The sequence below is a fragment of the Nipponia nippon genome, unplaced genomic scaffold (genome assembly GCF_047370975.1).
Source record: "Nipponia nippon isolate SJK-2023a ecotype South Korea unplaced genomic scaffold, ASM4737097v1 scaffold_2, whole genome shotgun sequence".
Lineage (NCBI taxonomy): Eukaryota > Metazoa > Chordata > Aves > Pelecaniformes > Threskiornithidae > Nipponia > Nipponia nippon.
Genome location: NW_028262336.1, coordinates 13836618 through 13855418, shown reverse-complemented (window position 1 = coordinate 13855418; position 18801 = coordinate 13836618). Strand labels below are relative to the sequence as shown.

Sequence of the window (18801 nt, the reverse complement as noted above, 5' to 3'; positions counted from 1 at the left end):
TTACCTCTCAAATATTAAGTGCACTATCAAATAGCTTTATATGTACACATATATATATAACTTAGTGCCAATCTATCAATATATTCTAAATTTTATCACACTGCAGTTGTAAAAATATGCAAAGATTCTGTCTATAAGGTGTCTATTTTGTACATTTTAGCAATGTAAATGAGACTTGCAGCCATTAAACATTTATAACTATACTTGCTTCCAAAAAATTGTACATTTATGATAATATGGGAAACATGTTGATGCTGTGCATTAGTTTTATTCTATACATAAATGTCATCTTGAGCAAATAAAAAGTCAAGGTAGTATAAATGACTGAAAAAACTACTACAGTAAATAATTACAGAGCATATTAATAAAAAAACCAATGAAACATTTTTTAGTACTTTGGTCACGTTTGCAAAATTTATTTTAAAAGCAGAAACAAAACTGATACATGTGTCCACACACACAACACGCATAACACACAGTTCGCATATAAGTATCAACATCTTCCATATCTCTTTCTCAAATTTTGTTTCCACAGCAGTATTTAGCTTTATTTTTAATAAAGACTTCTATTACTTTATTTTAATTAGTTTTAAAATAAAAGAATAATACATTTTTAGAAACTGAAGCTGTAAAAAAAAAAGCCTGCAAATTTAAAGCCTTTAAGCCAAAAAATTTAAGTGGTAACATAGCTAAAGACAGTCAGATTGAGATTGCATAAGTAAACTTTTATGCGCCCCTCCCCTCCACTTAATATTGTGTTTGTTTGAAGTGAAAAGGACTAAATCCTGAGACTAATCAAACTGAACCATGTCACACTATTAGAATACAACAAAAGTATTCTCATGCTGATGGTCACATAAAAATTTTTACATCCTTACACTACACTAGCAAACTTGGAATACTCCTCTCCACCCATTCCAAACTTAATATTCTTAAGACTGATTCCCCCCCTCCCCCAACCATACTCTTTAAAAATCTCAGTTAATAATTTCATTTTGATTAATATGGTAGATGTTTATTTGTGTAACTCATTGCTGTAAGGTGTATATGCTAACGATTTCTAATGTCAAAATGCTGAATATATACATTGCATTGTTTTAACATCTACTAAAATCTTTTGGTAATAATATGTTATGGAAGACTGAGAGCGTAATAAAAAATCATCAAGTAATGCTTCTTCAATAAACCTTTGAATGGGGGTTTCATCCTTGCTGTAACTAAGTGGCATAATGATATACCTTTACACAATATACCAACGGTTGTCTCCAATGTAAGAGGAAGAACAGCATATACAGAACATTCAAATAGGAATATATCCAACTGTAACCCTTGTTGCTTATGTATCACTTGTATATGATTTTTTTCATGTAAAATTAACGCATTACCCGGAAATATTATATAAGTCCTCAAAAATCTGGAGTTTCTTTTGTTTTCAAGATGCTATTTTAGTATTATCGAGACTAAAAAGTGCTGGAGCTTATATGCATAGTGGTTGATTCAGTTTTCCATCACAACTCATGACTGAATTAGCGCAAAACTTTCACTACGTGCAATTTTCTTGTATGATGTAGTAGCAATACAATATTCAGCTCTATTTTTCCAACTGCATTTTTTACCTATGCCAAACTCAGTTAACAAAACAAAGAAAACAACACAACACGTAAGAAAACTTTCGGACAATTCAAATAGCATAATTTTCTATAAAACGTATTCATCTTAAACTTCCCTTTTGACGTTCTCCCCCCTTCAGATTGCCAGAAATACAAAATATGCATCTGGTAATGTAATCCCTAATAAGAAATATTGCTACTGTAAGAGAAATGTAAAAGTCAAACATACTCTATTTGTATGCATTTGACTATCAGCTTTCTAATGCTTTCTAGGTATCATTTTATTGGTAGTAGGTATGCGTGTCCACTCAAACTTTCAAATAATTGTATAAAAGTTAGAAAAATATACTCAATATTTGTTGCATAACTTTCCTATATTCACTCTATCATACATGAATCTTACAAAATGCTTTAGAACCATTTATTAGCTGCAAAAATACCAACCACCGTGCAGCACCTGGAGACAGGTCTTGGTGAGAACGTACAATCCAGTATGATGTGATCTTGAAGGTATTTTTCTTCAGGCTTACAGCTATGTATTTTCACAAGTAAACCCAATAAATATTCAATACTGTGTTCATACGAGCATCCGTGGGCACATAGACCTTTCCTGATTTCATGTTAAATCCTGAAGAAGAGCTGGTGATGTGAAAAGTAAATGACAAAGTCTGATCAACTAAGTACGATAGAATGAACTCCATGTTTAATTGTCACCAAGTTATTTTGCAACAAGCTGATAGACTGTCATTTTAAAAATTTTCCTTCAAGGGCAAAAAATGTTTCTGATATAATTTTTTTAATAAAGTTTTTTAAGTGCTTTTTGTTATCCATTTAAGCAATGACATCATGGGTATCACTGTTGGGTCTTTGGCGTATAGTCAGCGGGGGCAGAGGCTTTCCATAGAAATCTGCGTAAGAAATGTCAGAGAAGAAAAACACATTAATCTGTTATTTACCCTCTCCCTTGCTTAAAGGCTGTTTAAATAAGGTAAATTCTTGCTTCCTTAATGAAAGCTAGGTAGCCTACAAGTTTAGAGCTAATTTGTACAAGCAACTTTCAGACATGGTGCCAATTAATGTCTGGAGGTATATTGGCCAAAACAGGGTTTAATTAGATTTTGTTATACATGTATCAGCATGTGCAAGATCAAGCCCAAAAGTAATCTGTAAACATCGCGAAAAATAGGAAATGAGACATCCAAAGCGTACAAATAACAACTGAAAAAATGAAGTATCAAAATTTGAATGTTGCTGTAGTCAAGTCTGCATTGCAATAAAGTTTTAAGTGACTAATACTATGCAGCATCCAAAATTTTGGGACCATTTATGCATAGCACCTATCTTGAAAGCCACACTAACTTTCTAGAAGAACTATATTAAGAATTTTTAGATAAAAGTGGAACATTTCTTTTTGTCAATAAAGGAGTTTAATGTAGTAAAATTGTTCAAGACAAAGTTATTAAGTACACCAGAAGAGAATGACAAGTATCGTCAAATATTTGGAATTGATATAAAAGAAAAAAACCATGCAGACTGGTACATGCAAAGCATTTCACAAGCAAAGTAATATCATGACATATGGTAAGAGGAAACAGGTAGAAATCAAGAAAAAATAAAAGCAGGTTTTTGAAGCATTCAAATCTCTCTTTCGTTTATACAGACAAACTCGTCTCCAACAAAGCCTTGATGGCCTGCCAACACAAAATTCAGCTTTAATAAACCATAATTTTCCAAGAAAAATATATTCCGCTTGTTCTACATATGCAATAACTTGTGTTAAAATTGCATTCCTGAGCTAAAATTAACAAAAGCAAGCAAGTTGGATTACGTTACTCTAAGAATATGTGTACAGGTCTGTAGGATCAACGCTTTAGTTATCCTTATGTTTAATCAGTAAAATAATAACACTTTTATATTATTGTTGTAAATCCTTTGATTTTAATAGAGCTAATTCAGTGTTACACAGCAGCATGTGAAAAAGCAACAAAACGGCAACAAATGATTACAGGGTAAATGAAAACCTGTACAATGGATGTTTTTATTAGTCACTTTCTTGAGGTCTGGCAAACAACTTGAGGACTGGCAGGCAATTTTACCTCCTATAATGAGAGAGGTTTATCATTCTTGCAAATGTATCCTCCAGTGACAATAAACAGACAGTCATTACCTAGTGTTGTGCTAGAATCATTAGCATGACTGGAAAAATTGCAGTCTTTAGTGAAAATAAGTGTATAATTAAAGATTTATATAATTGACTCTACTGCCTGTTAACTCTGCCTAAACATCCAACATAATGTTCTCCGCTAAGAATGACACAAAAATGACTGACTCTATACTAAATAGCCTGCTCACTAGCACTTAAATTTTTCAGTTTGCATATTAAATCATTAAGACAGATTTACGCCTCTGAGAACACCTAGCATTAAAAACCAGACCTTTGGAGGTTGTTTCAACCTCACACTACACTAATTTTATATATTTCAGCAGCAAGGTCTACCACATATCTGTGACGCTTTCAAAAAAATCCTTTTTAAGACAAAACCAAAGGAATAACTGCTATCCTAACTGACAGAGACCTGTACTAGAATGCATGGGAATACTGAGAGACACCTGTTCCTGTGTTTTTCCATGCACTAGCAGAAATCAACACTACAAAAAGTCATATCTGTTTTGAAGCTTAAGGGAGTTTCTTGACTTACATTGGGGAGCTATCAAATATTTCATCGATACACTCTTGGACTATGTCTTTGAGAGTACTCGTGAAAATCACCTCTATGTATAACCAAGGCTCCTTAAACTTTTAAAAGCAGGCCGTTAAATACTTTTTTCTTTCCTTGCTCTTATGCACACTAACAATTTTACCTGGAGTCCCGACAGAAGCATCTACTGGGCATCCTACTGGAACTGAGGTTTTTCAGCCTGGCCTACAGGAAGGTAGGTGTTCATTTGCCCCATATACAAAGACTTTTCAGCGACTTGGCCAATAACAGTTTGTCAAAGCAAATTGTTCAACAGAATGCAGTATTGCTATAGAAAACAGTGCACTTCAGAGAATCCAAAAGAGCCACAGAAAAGAAAGTCTTACTGAAGTCCCAGGCAAAGGAAATAAAAAAAAAAAAAACAAAACCAAACAAACCAAACAAACAACTCTAAGCTTTCACTGCAAACTCTGCCTTCGAGACATTTATATCAATTAACCATGAAACCAATAAGGAAAATAAGCCTTTTTATTTCACAAAGGTTGAATGGCTAAAAAAACTTTTAAAACCACCTTTACAGTGAATTTTGGGCAAAGCTGGGGGGGGGGGGAATCAAACTTGATTTATTTCTCTGCTGAAGGGACAGCCAAAAAGAAGTTGTTTTTCAGAAAGATGCAATTCAGGCAATATTCTAAAAAATGGATCAAAGGTAAGCTCCACTGGTCTTAGGAAAACTTGAATGAGTTTCCAAGCAGGAGCAGGTTCTCTGGCTGCAAAATATATTAAAAACTCATTGAAAAACACTGTTGCGTGACAGAAAACGGGCAAGGACAGATGGCAAGCTAAAATCAGTGCAAGATGGACTTCGTAGTGTTAGGTTAACGGTTGAACTCAATGATCTTAAGGGTCTTTTCTAACCTAAATGATTCTATGGCTCTCAAATGGTCTGAGTAAAAAAACAACTGCTTTAAGCAAAATAAGTAATTGATGCTCTTTGATATCAGGACCTAACTAAGGGTTTGACAATGCTGGACCATGCGTTTGAAGAGCTTTTTTCATTTCTAAATAGTGCTTTCCTAATAGATGTTTTCTTGCTTTCTCAGGATTTTCTGTATCTGTGTGAATCTTGTGAGTGTCTCAAAATTCCTGAAAAAAACAAAACTCAGCGAAGAGCACGCAATGTCTTGAATTCAGCTGCAAAGTTCTGAGCACTCCAAGTTTCCTCTGATCTCAATGGTTACACCTCTAGTCAAGAGATCGTTACCCTACCAACATCTTTTCCATTGTTAGATTCTGAAATACTTTAATTATTATCCTTATTTTACAAATGGACTAAAATAACACAGATCTCAGGTTACTAACTTACACACTTGTGAGTAGGGAACCTAGCTTAAGCAGCTTTTTAAGCAGCTTTTTCCTCTTTGCCCCACCCATGCTCTTGCTACAAAATGCAACACCTCCCTTAGGCACAGATAAAAATTGAGTATCGCTCCTTCCCTTTCTTCCCCTCCCTACCTCTTCATCTGGCTTTTCTTTCTTGCGGCCTTCTCTCTATATGCCTTTAAGAAAAAGAGCAAGATGGTTTTATGATTAAGACTACAAATTACATTTTATACACATGAATTACGCTCCTGTGAAAATAAATATCTAGTTTGTAGAGATCTTAATTCCCCTTTAGGCAACTTTTGATTCTTTGGCAGAGAAACTCCATGTTCTGTTGCTTCAGAACTTCAGCAGGTATGTCCACATGGTGCTGTACTACATGATAGCAGTACAGGCAGTTCAAGTCAGGGTGAAGCTGAAGGATCACTACAGCCACACTGAGCTCCCTTCTCTAAGTTCCTCTATTAATGTTCTCTTTGTTCTATTTGTATAAGCGTTCCCATTGCTTTAGTTTGGTTATCCTCCTCTTCACTTATCCAGATGTCTCCACTTGGCTTTTCAAAATTTGAGAAACAAAAATGTAAGAAAAATGAAAGAAATTATCATCTAAAACTGAGAAAAAGATCCAATATAAGCATATGAAAAACAATCTTCCATGGTCTTCCAAAAACAGAAAATAGTCATTATTGAAGAGAGAAATCAGGAATCTGCCTATTACACCTTGACATTTCCAGTTATTAAACTTATTTCTCCTATCAGTTTGTGAACTTTCAGGGACACTGGCTCTTCAGGTAAAGCAGCAGATCCCAAGCTTTATCACTGAAACCTCTCCTTGCAGACCAATAAACCTAGTTTTCAGTTGGAAGTCTCACTGCTTCTGCAATCAAATTTATGTTGGGCTTTTCATCATAGCTGGGATCGCAGTCCCTCATTTGGAGTTGCTAACATAATGCACTTAATTCAGAGGTGCCCACATGTCTTTAGATTTCCTTCTCACAAGAAAACACCCCCAAATCAATGACAAAAATCTGACAGGCTACGCTTTTAAAACCATACGGAGACAGTAGCAGCAGAGAGAAGAATTTTAGACTATCTCAAGAGGCAACACAAGGAGTCAGTTTACACACAGCAAATTCATCTGGAGGTGGGCTATGGTTCACAGAACTACAGAAATACATGGGGCCCATTTGGGTTCAATATTGTGAAGCAATTAGCACTTCCAGATCAGAGCATAGGATCAGTGTGGAAACAAACAGGCAGCTTAGTGCAGAACCAGCCTGGATGTGGAAGAGCCACTATGGATCCCAAATTAGTAAGCCCTGCTGGATCTCTGCAGTCCTGCTTAGGTTTTCCTGAAGTATCCTCTCTGCTGAATAACTCAGACTTCTTCCAGTAACCAGGTAACCCAACTCCTGCCCCCCCCCTGCATCAAATAATGATGCACTGTCTATATATGGACAATGGAAATATGCTTTGAAACTTTTATTTTGAATGCAATGTGTTTTGACTCTTAAAGTAACTGGTCCTGTTACTCTTTGTTATATGGCACATTATAATATTTAGGTGCATGCTGCTGTGCAAATAACTTCGGATCACTTATAGCTTCCGATATCCTGTGCCACTTTAAACTTCATAAGGGAATCTAAGAGAACTTACTCTTTTTGGTAAAAAAGAAATAAGACTTGAAAAATCAAAAAGATGCTTTCTACTAAGCAAAAGGGTTAGCTTTTGGTCAACGAAAATTTGCATTAAGAAATTAAAAAAAGATAAGAATGAAATGAATGTAGAAGTGAATGAACAATGGAGAATGCTTTAAAAAAGTACAAAACTCAAAGTATTTTCAATTACCAGCATGATGTGTTTCACCAAGAGGCTCAAGTTTTCGAAGTCTATTAAGTTTGGGAGTTCCCCAGCCAACTAAAGGAAAACAAAGACAGTCAAAAGGTGCCACGACTGCACTTGATTCTGATGAAACATACAGAAGCCAGTTCTCTTTGGGAGAAATCAAAGCATTTAGAAATGCCAAAAGCATGTAATCTATTGTATATGTGGCGAATAATGATGAAATCCTTTAAAAATAAACTGATTTACCCTTAAAAATATTGATATTTTTAATCACTTTTTCATCAGTGAGTAGTCAAGTTTCTCACTCTTTTTTATGAAAATAACATGGAACAGATCAAATCAATACTGCTGAAAGTTCATACCATGAAGTGGGAAACTGCATCAAAGATTTCCTAGAGAGCAAGGTTTAGTGGCATATCTCCATATGAAGACCATTCCAGTTTCATCATTCGCAAATTAATATTTTAAAGGATTAATAACCACAAATTGAGACATCGATTGTTGTTTGTTAGTACACTTACCTGGCGGAAGAGCTGGTGGTGGTGTAGGATTTTTGGGAACAGTGTCCTCTGCATTAATAGGTTCTACTCTGTGGCCCCTTTTTAATTTTGTTTTTTTATTTTTTTTCTTATTGTTATCTATACCAAACAGAAATAAAGCATTACATATCATGCAGTTATATTCATAGAATCTCTTAGATCACCTTTTAATACAATTGTTGCAGTAAGATACATCAGCATTTTCAGTCCAAACTTAAACATTAAATTATGTGAAATGTAAAATTTACACAACATTTTGCTATAGAAAATAAACTGTAAGCATAAAATATATGCAAACTCTATGTTTTAATACAGAAATTCAACTTAGCTTGGTACTGATGGATAGTGGACCACGTATTTGATTATGATAAAAATGAACCTAGTTTCAGCTACAGTATCAGTCACACCAACAAACATGTACTTTTTCGAAGCAGATTTTCCAATACAATAACCTAATGGTGCATTTTTATGTTTTCAATAGATTAAATTGACGTGTGGTATCGTGAAAAATAATACAGACAGAGGGAAGAACTATGTGAAAAATAACATTAAGTGACACATTAAAAGGAAGCACTTTTACCTGAGTCAAGGCATTCTGAGGCTTGCTGCTCATTCTCTTCTTCATGCTGCAAAAGCTGTGTAGTTGTAGAATTGCATGTTTCTAGTCTACTGTCATTTGTATTTTGGCTACTGCTACTTGAGAAGTGCTGGGCATCCGTTTGTTCCTGCTCTGTTTGCGATTTCAAGACAATCGTAGCCTTTTCAGTCTCCAACCTTTGCCGCTTCTTTTCCTTTTCAATTTGTTTTTCATTCTAACAAAAAGTGTAAGAATTTTTTTTAACAACTTCTAATGCTGTAAACTGACTAATAAGACAAGAAGGTTATTTTGAAAATCAAAATATTCCTAAAATATTTTTCTGTCCCACATCTAGCATAGAAAATATTTTCCAATAAGTGAAGAAATTAAATTTCCAATATTCTGTCCAGAGGAAAGGGAGAAGGAGGGGAAAAAAAGGAGATTAACAGCAAAAGAAATGATCTTTAGGTTTATAAGCCTATTTTCTTGCTTTCTTTTTGGTCGCATGACAAAAAAAAATGCTAGCTACATAAACAACATCAACAGTCCTGAGCAAAAGGTTAGAAAACTCCTAATTTCTTCCTCTTCTTTTTTTTTTTAAAAAAAGGTTAAAACAAAATACACATGCACAGAATTAAAGTATTCAGAAAGTGCTACCATGATTTGGTCAAATACCAGTTGTGTCACACAGACTCAATGATAGGCTGTTTCCCAGGGTCTATGTGACTAAATCACTGTCTCTGCAATACTCACAGCTATACCCTTCTCTTCTTACTCTGTATGTTATTATAAAGCATATTATTGTGCATGTAGCTGACTTTACAAGATATGGGCGCTTTTGTCCGGGAGAGAAGCAAATGTTTGAATTACTTACTGGACAAGTCTCTGAGTGTTTATGTGTTTCTTGAGATTATGTTATCTTAAGTCCACTGAATAAAAAAATATGGTACAATAAATAAGAACTACCTGAACTCAGAAACACAGGTTAAGGAAACTTTATATATTAATATGCTTTTCATATTTCAAAGCTAAGAAAACCTCTCAATTGTCTCAGCTTTCAACAGAAAACAGGTTACGCTCAGAAATCTAAATAGTTGAAGTAGTCAGGGAGATTTTATGACTCACTACATCACTGAAACACTTTACAAGAAATTAAAAGAGCTTGAATATTTTCTAGGCCTGAATATCCAATAGTTTAATTAGGAAATGTGTTCAGTCATCTGTTTACAATACCTTTATTTTACTGTGTCTACAAAACTTTTTGTCCCTGAATCAATAATAGGGGATTTTCTTAACATGAAAGCGTTGATTCAATGCACACAAGACTGCCAAGATTAAAAAAAAAAATTAAATAATGCTGTGCATACAGAGTTAGAATGATTCTTTTAAATGAACTATTTTTCTCATTACCTCTCAGACATTTGTTAGTAGTAGGTCTAAAATGATCCAGATTTCCACATATTGTCATACCTCAGAGATTACAGCAGATATAGGCTGGAAGGGGTTTTCAGAGTTCCCAGGCTCAGGGTCTTCCTCATCAGGTACACTTCTTCCTTCTTCTCTTTCCCTGTGTTGTTGTTGTTGAGTTTATTTTTTTGTTGTTTTAGTTTTTAGAGGTGTGTTTGGTTTTTTTTTTTCGGGGGGGGGGGGGGCGGAGGGAGGGAAGGGGAAAGAGGGGGAGACGAACAAGGAATTATGAAGAAGGCAAGCCATAAATTTCACATAATAGAGAACACTTATTAGGTCATCTAACTCATCCTCCAATTTATGCAAGCTGCTTTTTACCATATGCTTCTGTATTTTGAAAAACATTCTACAGAAATCACAATGACAGGCTAACATCAATAAAGCACAAGTATATGTTATAGCAGAGGTAGAAACACACGCTGCTGTGTGCCTGAATATTCCACCAGCACTTCGGGAAGCAGAAGCAGTTTCTGAGGACAGGATATGTGACAGAATACATCTGTAACTGGAAGGTTTTGATTGTTCAACAGTATGCTGAAATTTTCACCCTGGTAATCTTTTATAACAATTGTTTCAAGGTATTCAATCATTTAAAAAAAAAAACCAAAACAAAAACAACCCAAACCTACGTTGTGGGAAACCAGACTACCTAAACCACATTCTTCTATTTTTAATACACCTCCGTTTCTTATAATTCTAGATTCTTCTTAATATACATAAGGGAGAACTGGCGTCAGACTGTTCAGTTTATGTAGTAACTGTTAGAGAATCATATTTGCTTCAACTAGACTCAGAAGAGTTCAGAAAGACACATAATACTCAGTGTACTGTTGTTGCACCAGCACTAGTTATTTTTATGTACCAGATCTCTATGTAAGAAATATTAACTTACTATGTATTGAATACTATATCATTAATAAAGTATATGCTCATCAAATACTTTTCATCAATTGATCTGATGGTACTTGTGCATAGGGAGTCACTGTCACACCTACTGTACAGCTACAAGTACTGAGCGAGGAAGTAACCCCGTTGTTCGGGGCCACAGATGGGAATGAAAAGGAGGTCTCCAATCTACCTGTGAAACCTTGGAAGGACTTGGGAGGAATGGCCAGTGCTCTTTTAAGTCTTATTGGCACTACCTCTCTCTCTGGTTTTCCACTTGGAACAAAACGATTGCTACCAACATATTTTGGAGGAAATGCACTTTGAGAAAACATTCAGGGAAGTAAATCTGAACAAAAAGCAGTCTGGGGAATTACTAAAACACAGAATGAAACAGAATTACACTTGAATCAAGATTAACCTGTTTCTTACAGTAAGAAATCGATTTGATGCAAAACGGCAAAATGAGAATTAATGCCATCTCATATCTGAGACAAGCCCTCAGCTACAGGTAAAACCATCAGAAGTTCCTAGTTAGCTTTCCTCTAGGACACAAGAAGTTTAGCAAAACTTTTAAGCCTTTAATCCAATTCAGACCCAACCAATTCTTCCAGTGAACAATCAAGAGCACTGAGCAGGAACAGAATATATGGAAAATGCCCATATTGTCAGACAATCTCTTTGAGTCATGTTTCAAAGTCAGTCCTCCTTGCTACACCTCTCAACATGGCATAAACCCAACACGATTCAACATGGTCACAAGGTTTTGTCTATGCAGAGACGTCTGGCAGACTAACAGCATATGAATTTTTTTATAAGCTTGTGGAAACTTGTGTGAAGACTCTGTCAAACTCCAGGTGTTTAAAACGTGCTTAAGTAATTTACTTGTTGAAGCAAACCAAATCAGCAAGAGTACAAGCCAAGACACTTCACAGTAGCTTCACAGTTACTTCTCACAGTAATTGAGACTCCCAAATCTCTGCATACATAGGGCAGATGGGGGCGGGGGAGACGGGGACAGGGGTGCTCAGCGAATTTTTTATGAATGCCCCAGTAAAATGATTCACATCAGTCTGTAATAGGAACCATCCTGGGCTGCTGATGACCACAAAGGGCTTTGAAGGGAAGTAATAAATCTCGTCCTGCTTCCCCTCCCTGCATCGTCTTAAGTCTCTCCATGCCTCACGTGCTGGACATCCTGAAGTTTATTAAGCATAGTGTTGAATAAAGTTTCACATCTAGTCTTTGATATTCACACATGAGTTACAAAGTCTAACTTAAGTTAATAAAAGTTTATTTTAGAATACACTTGAAGGTAACTTAAGATTAAATGACGGGATTTATTTTTTAGGTTAGCCTGCTGCAAAGTTATATTAGCAAGGCCAAATTTATTCCACAACTACCTTGCAGTTCTGATTCACGGTACATTTCCGGCATAGAGCGAATAAAATAAACGGGATGAACCAGGCAAAAACTTATAGGTCTTAAAGAAAGGCTCTAGCATTCAGGTCCATACTTTTAATACAGAGACTCTTCATTTGTAAGCTTTAAATCCTTGATAGCTTCGTTCCCATCAGGTCTATGTACAGGAATTAATCAAGTATCTTAGAGACAGGGAGGAAGGGGAGGTAGGAGAAATTAGAGAGAGAATACCTTTCTTCTCGTATCCTTCTCACTCGCTCAGCTCGTTCTAGTTTCTGTTGTTCTTCATATGCTTTTTGTTCTGTAGTGTCTCTTTGGATGCGCTCATTTAAGGCATCAAAATCTTTTGCTATGATATGTAGAAGCCAATATAAACCCTTTTTTATTGATTTATCAATTTTTTTCCCACAGCCCATGATAGCTGAGCAAGGTTCCTGTAAATACAAGGAGAAGGAGGGGAAAATTATTTGCAGTTCAGACCGCATTCCTTGACTGAAAACAAGAAATCAGTCAACAATTACTGTTTACTGTGAAGCTTGCACAACCCTGAGAAGTATTGGAAACAAATTTGCATTTAAGTATTCTATAAATTTAGGTACTTTTTTTTGCCAAGATATAAATCACATTAGTTCTACCAAATTCCATTATTTCCAATCCCATTTCAAAAATAGTAGAATACTAGACAGAAAAACGTTTGCATGTCTATCTCTCTAGACATATATATACAGCTGTCACGTATACACACAGCTGTTACATATACACCTGCAATGTGTATATATGTATATTTACACACCTGTTTCTATACACATCAATATCTACGCATCTATATAGAAATATACTTTATCAACCCCAAATATGTATGTTCTGTTTTGCTGCTGGTTTACAAATAGCCCATATCATATTTATCTAGTAAAATAGAAAAAATGAGGTGCAACAGAATCAGCTTAGCTTCAGTTCAGGAAAGAAATATTTGACTTGTTTATAAGCACCTAGGGGATAAACAAAATCCAGTGTGAATTTGTCAGAATAACTGTCAAACCAATTACATTTTTTAGATCAGAACAGGTATTGTGGATAGGGGTGAAGCAAAATATAATGCATCTTGATTGGAGTAAAACTCTTGTCATGATATTCTCATCAGCAAGCAAGAAAAACATGATCTAGGCAAATCTATTGGAAGATGGGTGCAAAACCCATTGCTAAGTTAGTTTGGAACACTTTATCTAGCTTGGATGCAACAATTCAAGGAAAAGGATTGACTGGAAGGAATCATGAGGAGCAAAGTGAGAAAAATCAGACAAAATCAGTTATGAAAACACATCTGGTAAGAAAACATTGAAGGAACAGGAGTATGAAAAAGCGTCAAGGAGATATGATAACAGCCTTCAAAAACATAAGGCATAACTGCAAATCAGAAAAGAATAATTTGCTCTTCATGTTCATTATCAGGAGGAGAATTATAATGGGCTTTAATTGGAACAAAAGAAATATAGCTTGATTCTTGCTTAGAACATGGAAAAGGACCAGATGACCTCTCAAGACCTCTTCAGAACTATTTTACAGAATGTTTTGGAGCACTGTATGGGTCTTTTAAACTGTTCTCTGAATAATAATTGAATAGATCCAGCTATGTATTTGACATGAAGAAATGATATTTCACACTGATTGTGTTCAGGATTTGCATTCATGAATGAAGGAAGATTAAAAAAGACTAACCCTCCAATGTCAACACCTAAAAAATTCTCTGTGTTATCTCTTCATTTGACAAGCCTTTAAATGGCACCATAGTCAGATATGGTATGTACAACTTACAACAGAAAAAAATAATTCTGACCTGTTATGTCCCCCCAGAGCGCCAAACTGGGGTTCTGAACTGGGTTCAGTTTGCTTTTTAATACATTCCTACTTTGTCTAAATTAAGTTCCAAATATGAGTGTTGTTCACTATGGAACACTACAATACTCTCTAACAGAACCTAATCTGCGAGATGATGTATAGCCAATAATACCTTGTTTCTCTGAGGAAACGAAGATAAAACAATAGACAGCACTGTGGCAATTTTCTTCTCGGTTTGCACCAAGATTATTGTTGCTGTAGTTCAGTTATAAAATAGAGAAATCTAGAAATATAGAATATACAGACATTAAAAAAGAGAAAGGTTGTTCTCACTGACACTGTGTGACAGTGAGACAAATGACTCCTTCCATTTGCTTTAATATTTTGTGGGGAAATTTAAAGATCGAGAATAAAACTAATTAAAAGAATAAGAACAAAAAAAAAAGTTTTTTTGGTCCTTGCCTAATTGTATTTAAATCTTGTTTCACAATGCCCCTGTTTAAATTCACCCTATGAGTCATGATATTGAAATAACTTGGAACCATGTTTACCTTTAATGGGCCTAGTAAAGAAGCTGTCCATTTGAGTACATAAGACACTCAGCTGCTTTCAGCTAAAATGACTTAGAGTATGTGATCTACTTTCTTTGTTGATTACACCCAAGAACTTCATAAATGGAGAACAAGAACAGCATTGCACTGGAACATGTCATAAATTAAGTAATTCTAAAGCATTGGAAAAATACACTAGAATCTTTCAGGTCTTCTATATTGATAATACTTTGCAAGAAAATATTTTTGTCACAGAAGTCCCTTGGAAAAAGAAGGGCACGCTTGCAATTTTTATTTTTACGATTGCTACATATGCATAGCGCAAAATCCACTGACTGAAGAAAAGCACTCAAAGAGTCATGACATAATGAACATAGCTATGCCCTGCTATAACTCAATTTCCTATAGAAAATAGTAGCAATATGTATTACCCTATGATTTTTGCAAGTCTCCCTAGGGAATCAAAAGTATTTTTTAAATTTTAAAACCCAAATACCAGCTGGAATGGTTTTGCAAAATTGCCTTCTAATTTTGGTTAATAACAGCATAACTCTCATTATCTTTTAAAATGTTTCTTATTGTAATTAGAAAAAGATTATTAAAGTAAAGCCCACAACTAGTTAACTAACAAACTGGTTGATTAAAACAAAGGCTTAAAGAAAATTTCAGGGACTATTTATTTGGATAAATTATGTGAAATATTGACTGATATTAAGTAGCTTTCATACAGATTTCTGGGTTAGGCCCCCACCCCTTTATGATTTTTAAAATTTTTTTTTAACATGACTGTGAATACTACAACTGAAATATAGTTATTTTACGACAAATATTAACTAGCAACTAGCTCTAATAGTGTTATTTGGTGACTACCGTGCTGGGAATTAGATGCCCCAGGAATTAGATTAAGTTCTTACTGTTTGCCAGATGGTGACTCAGACTAAATGATGGTTTTATCTATGAACAGAAATGAGACAAACATATCCAAACAGTGATTCTTCCTGAATGTCAAAGTAGGCAAATTCCATTTCCCGCTTCTTTTTAAAAAGGTGCAATACTAAACTTACTGTCCAATTAAGCAAGTTTTAAACCACATCAGTAACTAATTACTCTTACATGGTTTCAGAATGGCTCAGCAGATACACTTTGAGGATCCTTGTTATAAAGATTTCTTCAAGAGATCCAGAATCAGAATGTCAAGGTGAACAGCAGAATTGCTTGCAGAACAGATATATGTACTGTATCTTTGCTGGGATTGCAGGGTTTTAGTTTCAGTTTTATGCTATGCAGAACAATCTTCTACCTTATTGGAAGCTTTACATATATATTAGAAAATGAAGCATCTTAAAATATACTTACAATTTGACATAGACACTTGTGTTCATTGACAAGCTTTTCCAGAGATAAGGACTCGATTACATCTGCTTCTGACAGAGCTCCTTCTCTGTCCTGCTTATTTGCCAGCCTAAAGAAAAGATCAAAAGAAACACTTAGCACCCTGACACAAGAGAGATTCTCAGATCTCTAAAACCTATGTTTTTAATGAAAGTAGGAAGAAGAAGGGGAAGAAGGAGAAAGTAAAGAGAAAATGCCTTGTTTCACCTTTAATTCTTAGTTGTTCTTTCTACTTAATATAGTCCGTGCACTACTTTCAGCAGATACTAACATTAGATAATTACTAAGGTGCTTAGTAATTATTTAATAATATTAATAGACAAAGCAATTATATTTTACAGCAAAGAAGATGGATGTAAAAGACACTATCGTTCTACATCTAAAGCTACACAGTACAATCTGTTGGAGTCTATGGATCAAAGTTCAGAATTTGCAACTTCCCAAACCATGCGCATTTCCCCACATAATACTGCTTCACAATCATCTTGGGTCTGCCTGCTATCCAGAATTTCTCTCTGATGCCAAACAATTTGATATGTAATGTTTCAAACCTGCTCTTCTCATAGCTCAGAGGGAGGAACTTGCATGAATGGCTCTAAAAAACATACTTCATTATTAAATAGAGGGAAGCAAAAAAAAAAAAAAAAAGGTGTATGAAACAGCTTACGAAATAAGTATTTGTAAGATGAAGTGCCATCATTGTCTTATTTCTGAGAGATATGGTAGCAAAGATGACTCTAGAATATAAACATCTTAAGTTTTTGGGGGAGTGTTGTTCTTGATCAGCTTTGTCTCCCATAAACTCTGTAACTGCATCCAACACTACAGCCAATAACGTGTGTTTTTTAAAAGGCACAAAATAGATCTGATTTACCACCCAAATAATGTTATTCATTATTTCACACTTTCATATGGACACACACCCTGCAGCAGAGGCTGTAATGTTCCTTTCAACACTGCTATCAATAACTAGTACAAAGATAAGAGGGCTGTCCAGAATTATAAACACAAGTCCCAAACACTTGAGTTCTTCACCTCAGCAAACTCCTGGTGATACTATGTTCTAACCACAGAAATGCAAGTTACTTCCTTTTATCAAGACTAATTTTGTAATGTTTCACTGAAAACTCCTCTATATATGAAATGAAACTGGAAAAGTTTCCAATCTAAAGCCCTAAAAGGTACCTTAGAAACTACACGTAAGAAAAAGCAAGGGTAACTGCCAAAACCTGTATGGAACCACTTCTCACAGAAAGACAAAATCTTTTCCCTTATGGCGATTTCTCTCAGCTATCCAAGTAATAATTTTCATGAAATTCACAGGACTTGACTATCCTCAAGACCTCAACTTCTCGATTAAAATATAGATTTAAATTGGTCAGCATCCAAGAAGGTAGGATGGATTAACAAGGTAAGTTTACCTAAGTATTTAGGAATGTGTTATCCAAGCAGATGTATTCCCTAAGAAGAAACTTTAAAAAGTAAACTTGCAGTCATGTTGGTCAACGATTTTCTGAGTTCACTTACAAGCAAATTTTAATAACAAATGGAGAAATTTAGGTAGAAATCCAAAACGTATATTTTAAACAGACAAACAAAAATGACAAAAAGAAACACATAGGAAATCATTCATGTTTCTTGAGGCTCTGAGGGTTTTATTAGGAATAAACAAAACTTCACAAAAGAGGTCAAGTCAAAAGAGTTGTTCCCATCTTCCATAAAAACTCTTCATGACAATAGGATATACAGTCTTTCCCCTCCCATTACTTGCTCTTAATTAAAAGCTAGTATGGTAAAACTCTAGGAATTACGAAAAGATATTAAATAATATTTTACGAGCAATAGACTACTCCTGTCCAAAGTTACTGCTTTTCAGCACGAAAACTGGTACTGTTTGCTTTGAACCAGTGTAGACCATTTTGGAATATAAGCATACAATGCAATCTTATTTTGCACTTTCTGCAACAGTAATAATCCAAGCTAAGTGCAAAAGCTGCAAAGAGGAGTATTGCATAGCATTAGGGAATCTGAAAATTGCACTTCCCTCTCTTTAATAAAGGAATTCCACTAAAATAATGTTGTTCTGAAATTTAGCAACACTTCCATTACATGAGAACTCTGATTCAACTTTCTGGGCAAAATCACAAATATTTGGCTTCCATGAATGCAACGGCAGATGGTTTTGGAAGCAGACATCATAGCCCTTCTTCTGAAATCTCAAGTCATTGTCATTAACTCAAATGGCTTTTAGGGAATGTTAGGCCAAAGCTTGTGCTTTGGATTTATCATACTCCTTGCTGGGAAGGAACAACGGTAAGAATTCACTTCATAGTTAGCAAAACTTGTCAGCACTTCAGTTTGATCTAAGACCTTATTCCTTCCTATTTCCCAGAACTGCAGTATGAGAGCCTCAATTCTTAATTATTTTACTCCAAAGAGAGTTTTTAACTTCAAAGAGACATTAAAAAAAAACCAACCGTGTTGCATCTACAGCACAAAAACCCATTCCTTGTCACCATTAACCTCATGCACTATGATTCATTAACTAATCTTTCTTTTCAAGAAGTTTATGAAGGACACCATAGAAAGACAGCT

General features: G+C 35.0%; 1 protein-coding gene across 7 annotated transcripts in view; it reads right to left on the bottom strand.

Moving 5' to 3' along the window:
- Positions 1-405: 405 nt before the first annotated feature.
- ARL13B (ARF like GTPase 13B) overlaps positions 406-18801 on the bottom strand; it is a 51818-nt gene continuing 33422 nt past the window's right edge. For 4 of the 7 annotated variants that reach the window (XM_087758743.1, XM_087758744.1, XM_087758746.1 and 1 more), the window contains 7 exons: positions 16171-16276; positions 12659-12861; positions 10124-10220; positions 8657-8888; positions 8059-8175; positions 7541-7609; positions 406-2518 (listed from right to left, as the gene is read on the bottom strand). In XM_087758743.1, coding sequence (XP_087614869.1) covers positions 2442-2518; positions 7541-7609; positions 8059-8175; positions 8657-8888; positions 10124-10220; positions 12659-12861; positions 16171-16276 — 901 coding nt within the window. In that variant the 3' untranslated portion in view covers positions 406-2441. Of the gene's footprint in view, positions 2519-5824; positions 5869-5920; positions 6247-7540; positions 7610-8058; positions 8176-8656; positions 8889-10123; positions 10221-12658; positions 12862-16170; positions 16277-18801 lie in introns of those variants that run through there. The other 3 variants (XM_087758750.1, XM_087758747.1, XM_087758748.1) reach the window with 3 other exon arrangements.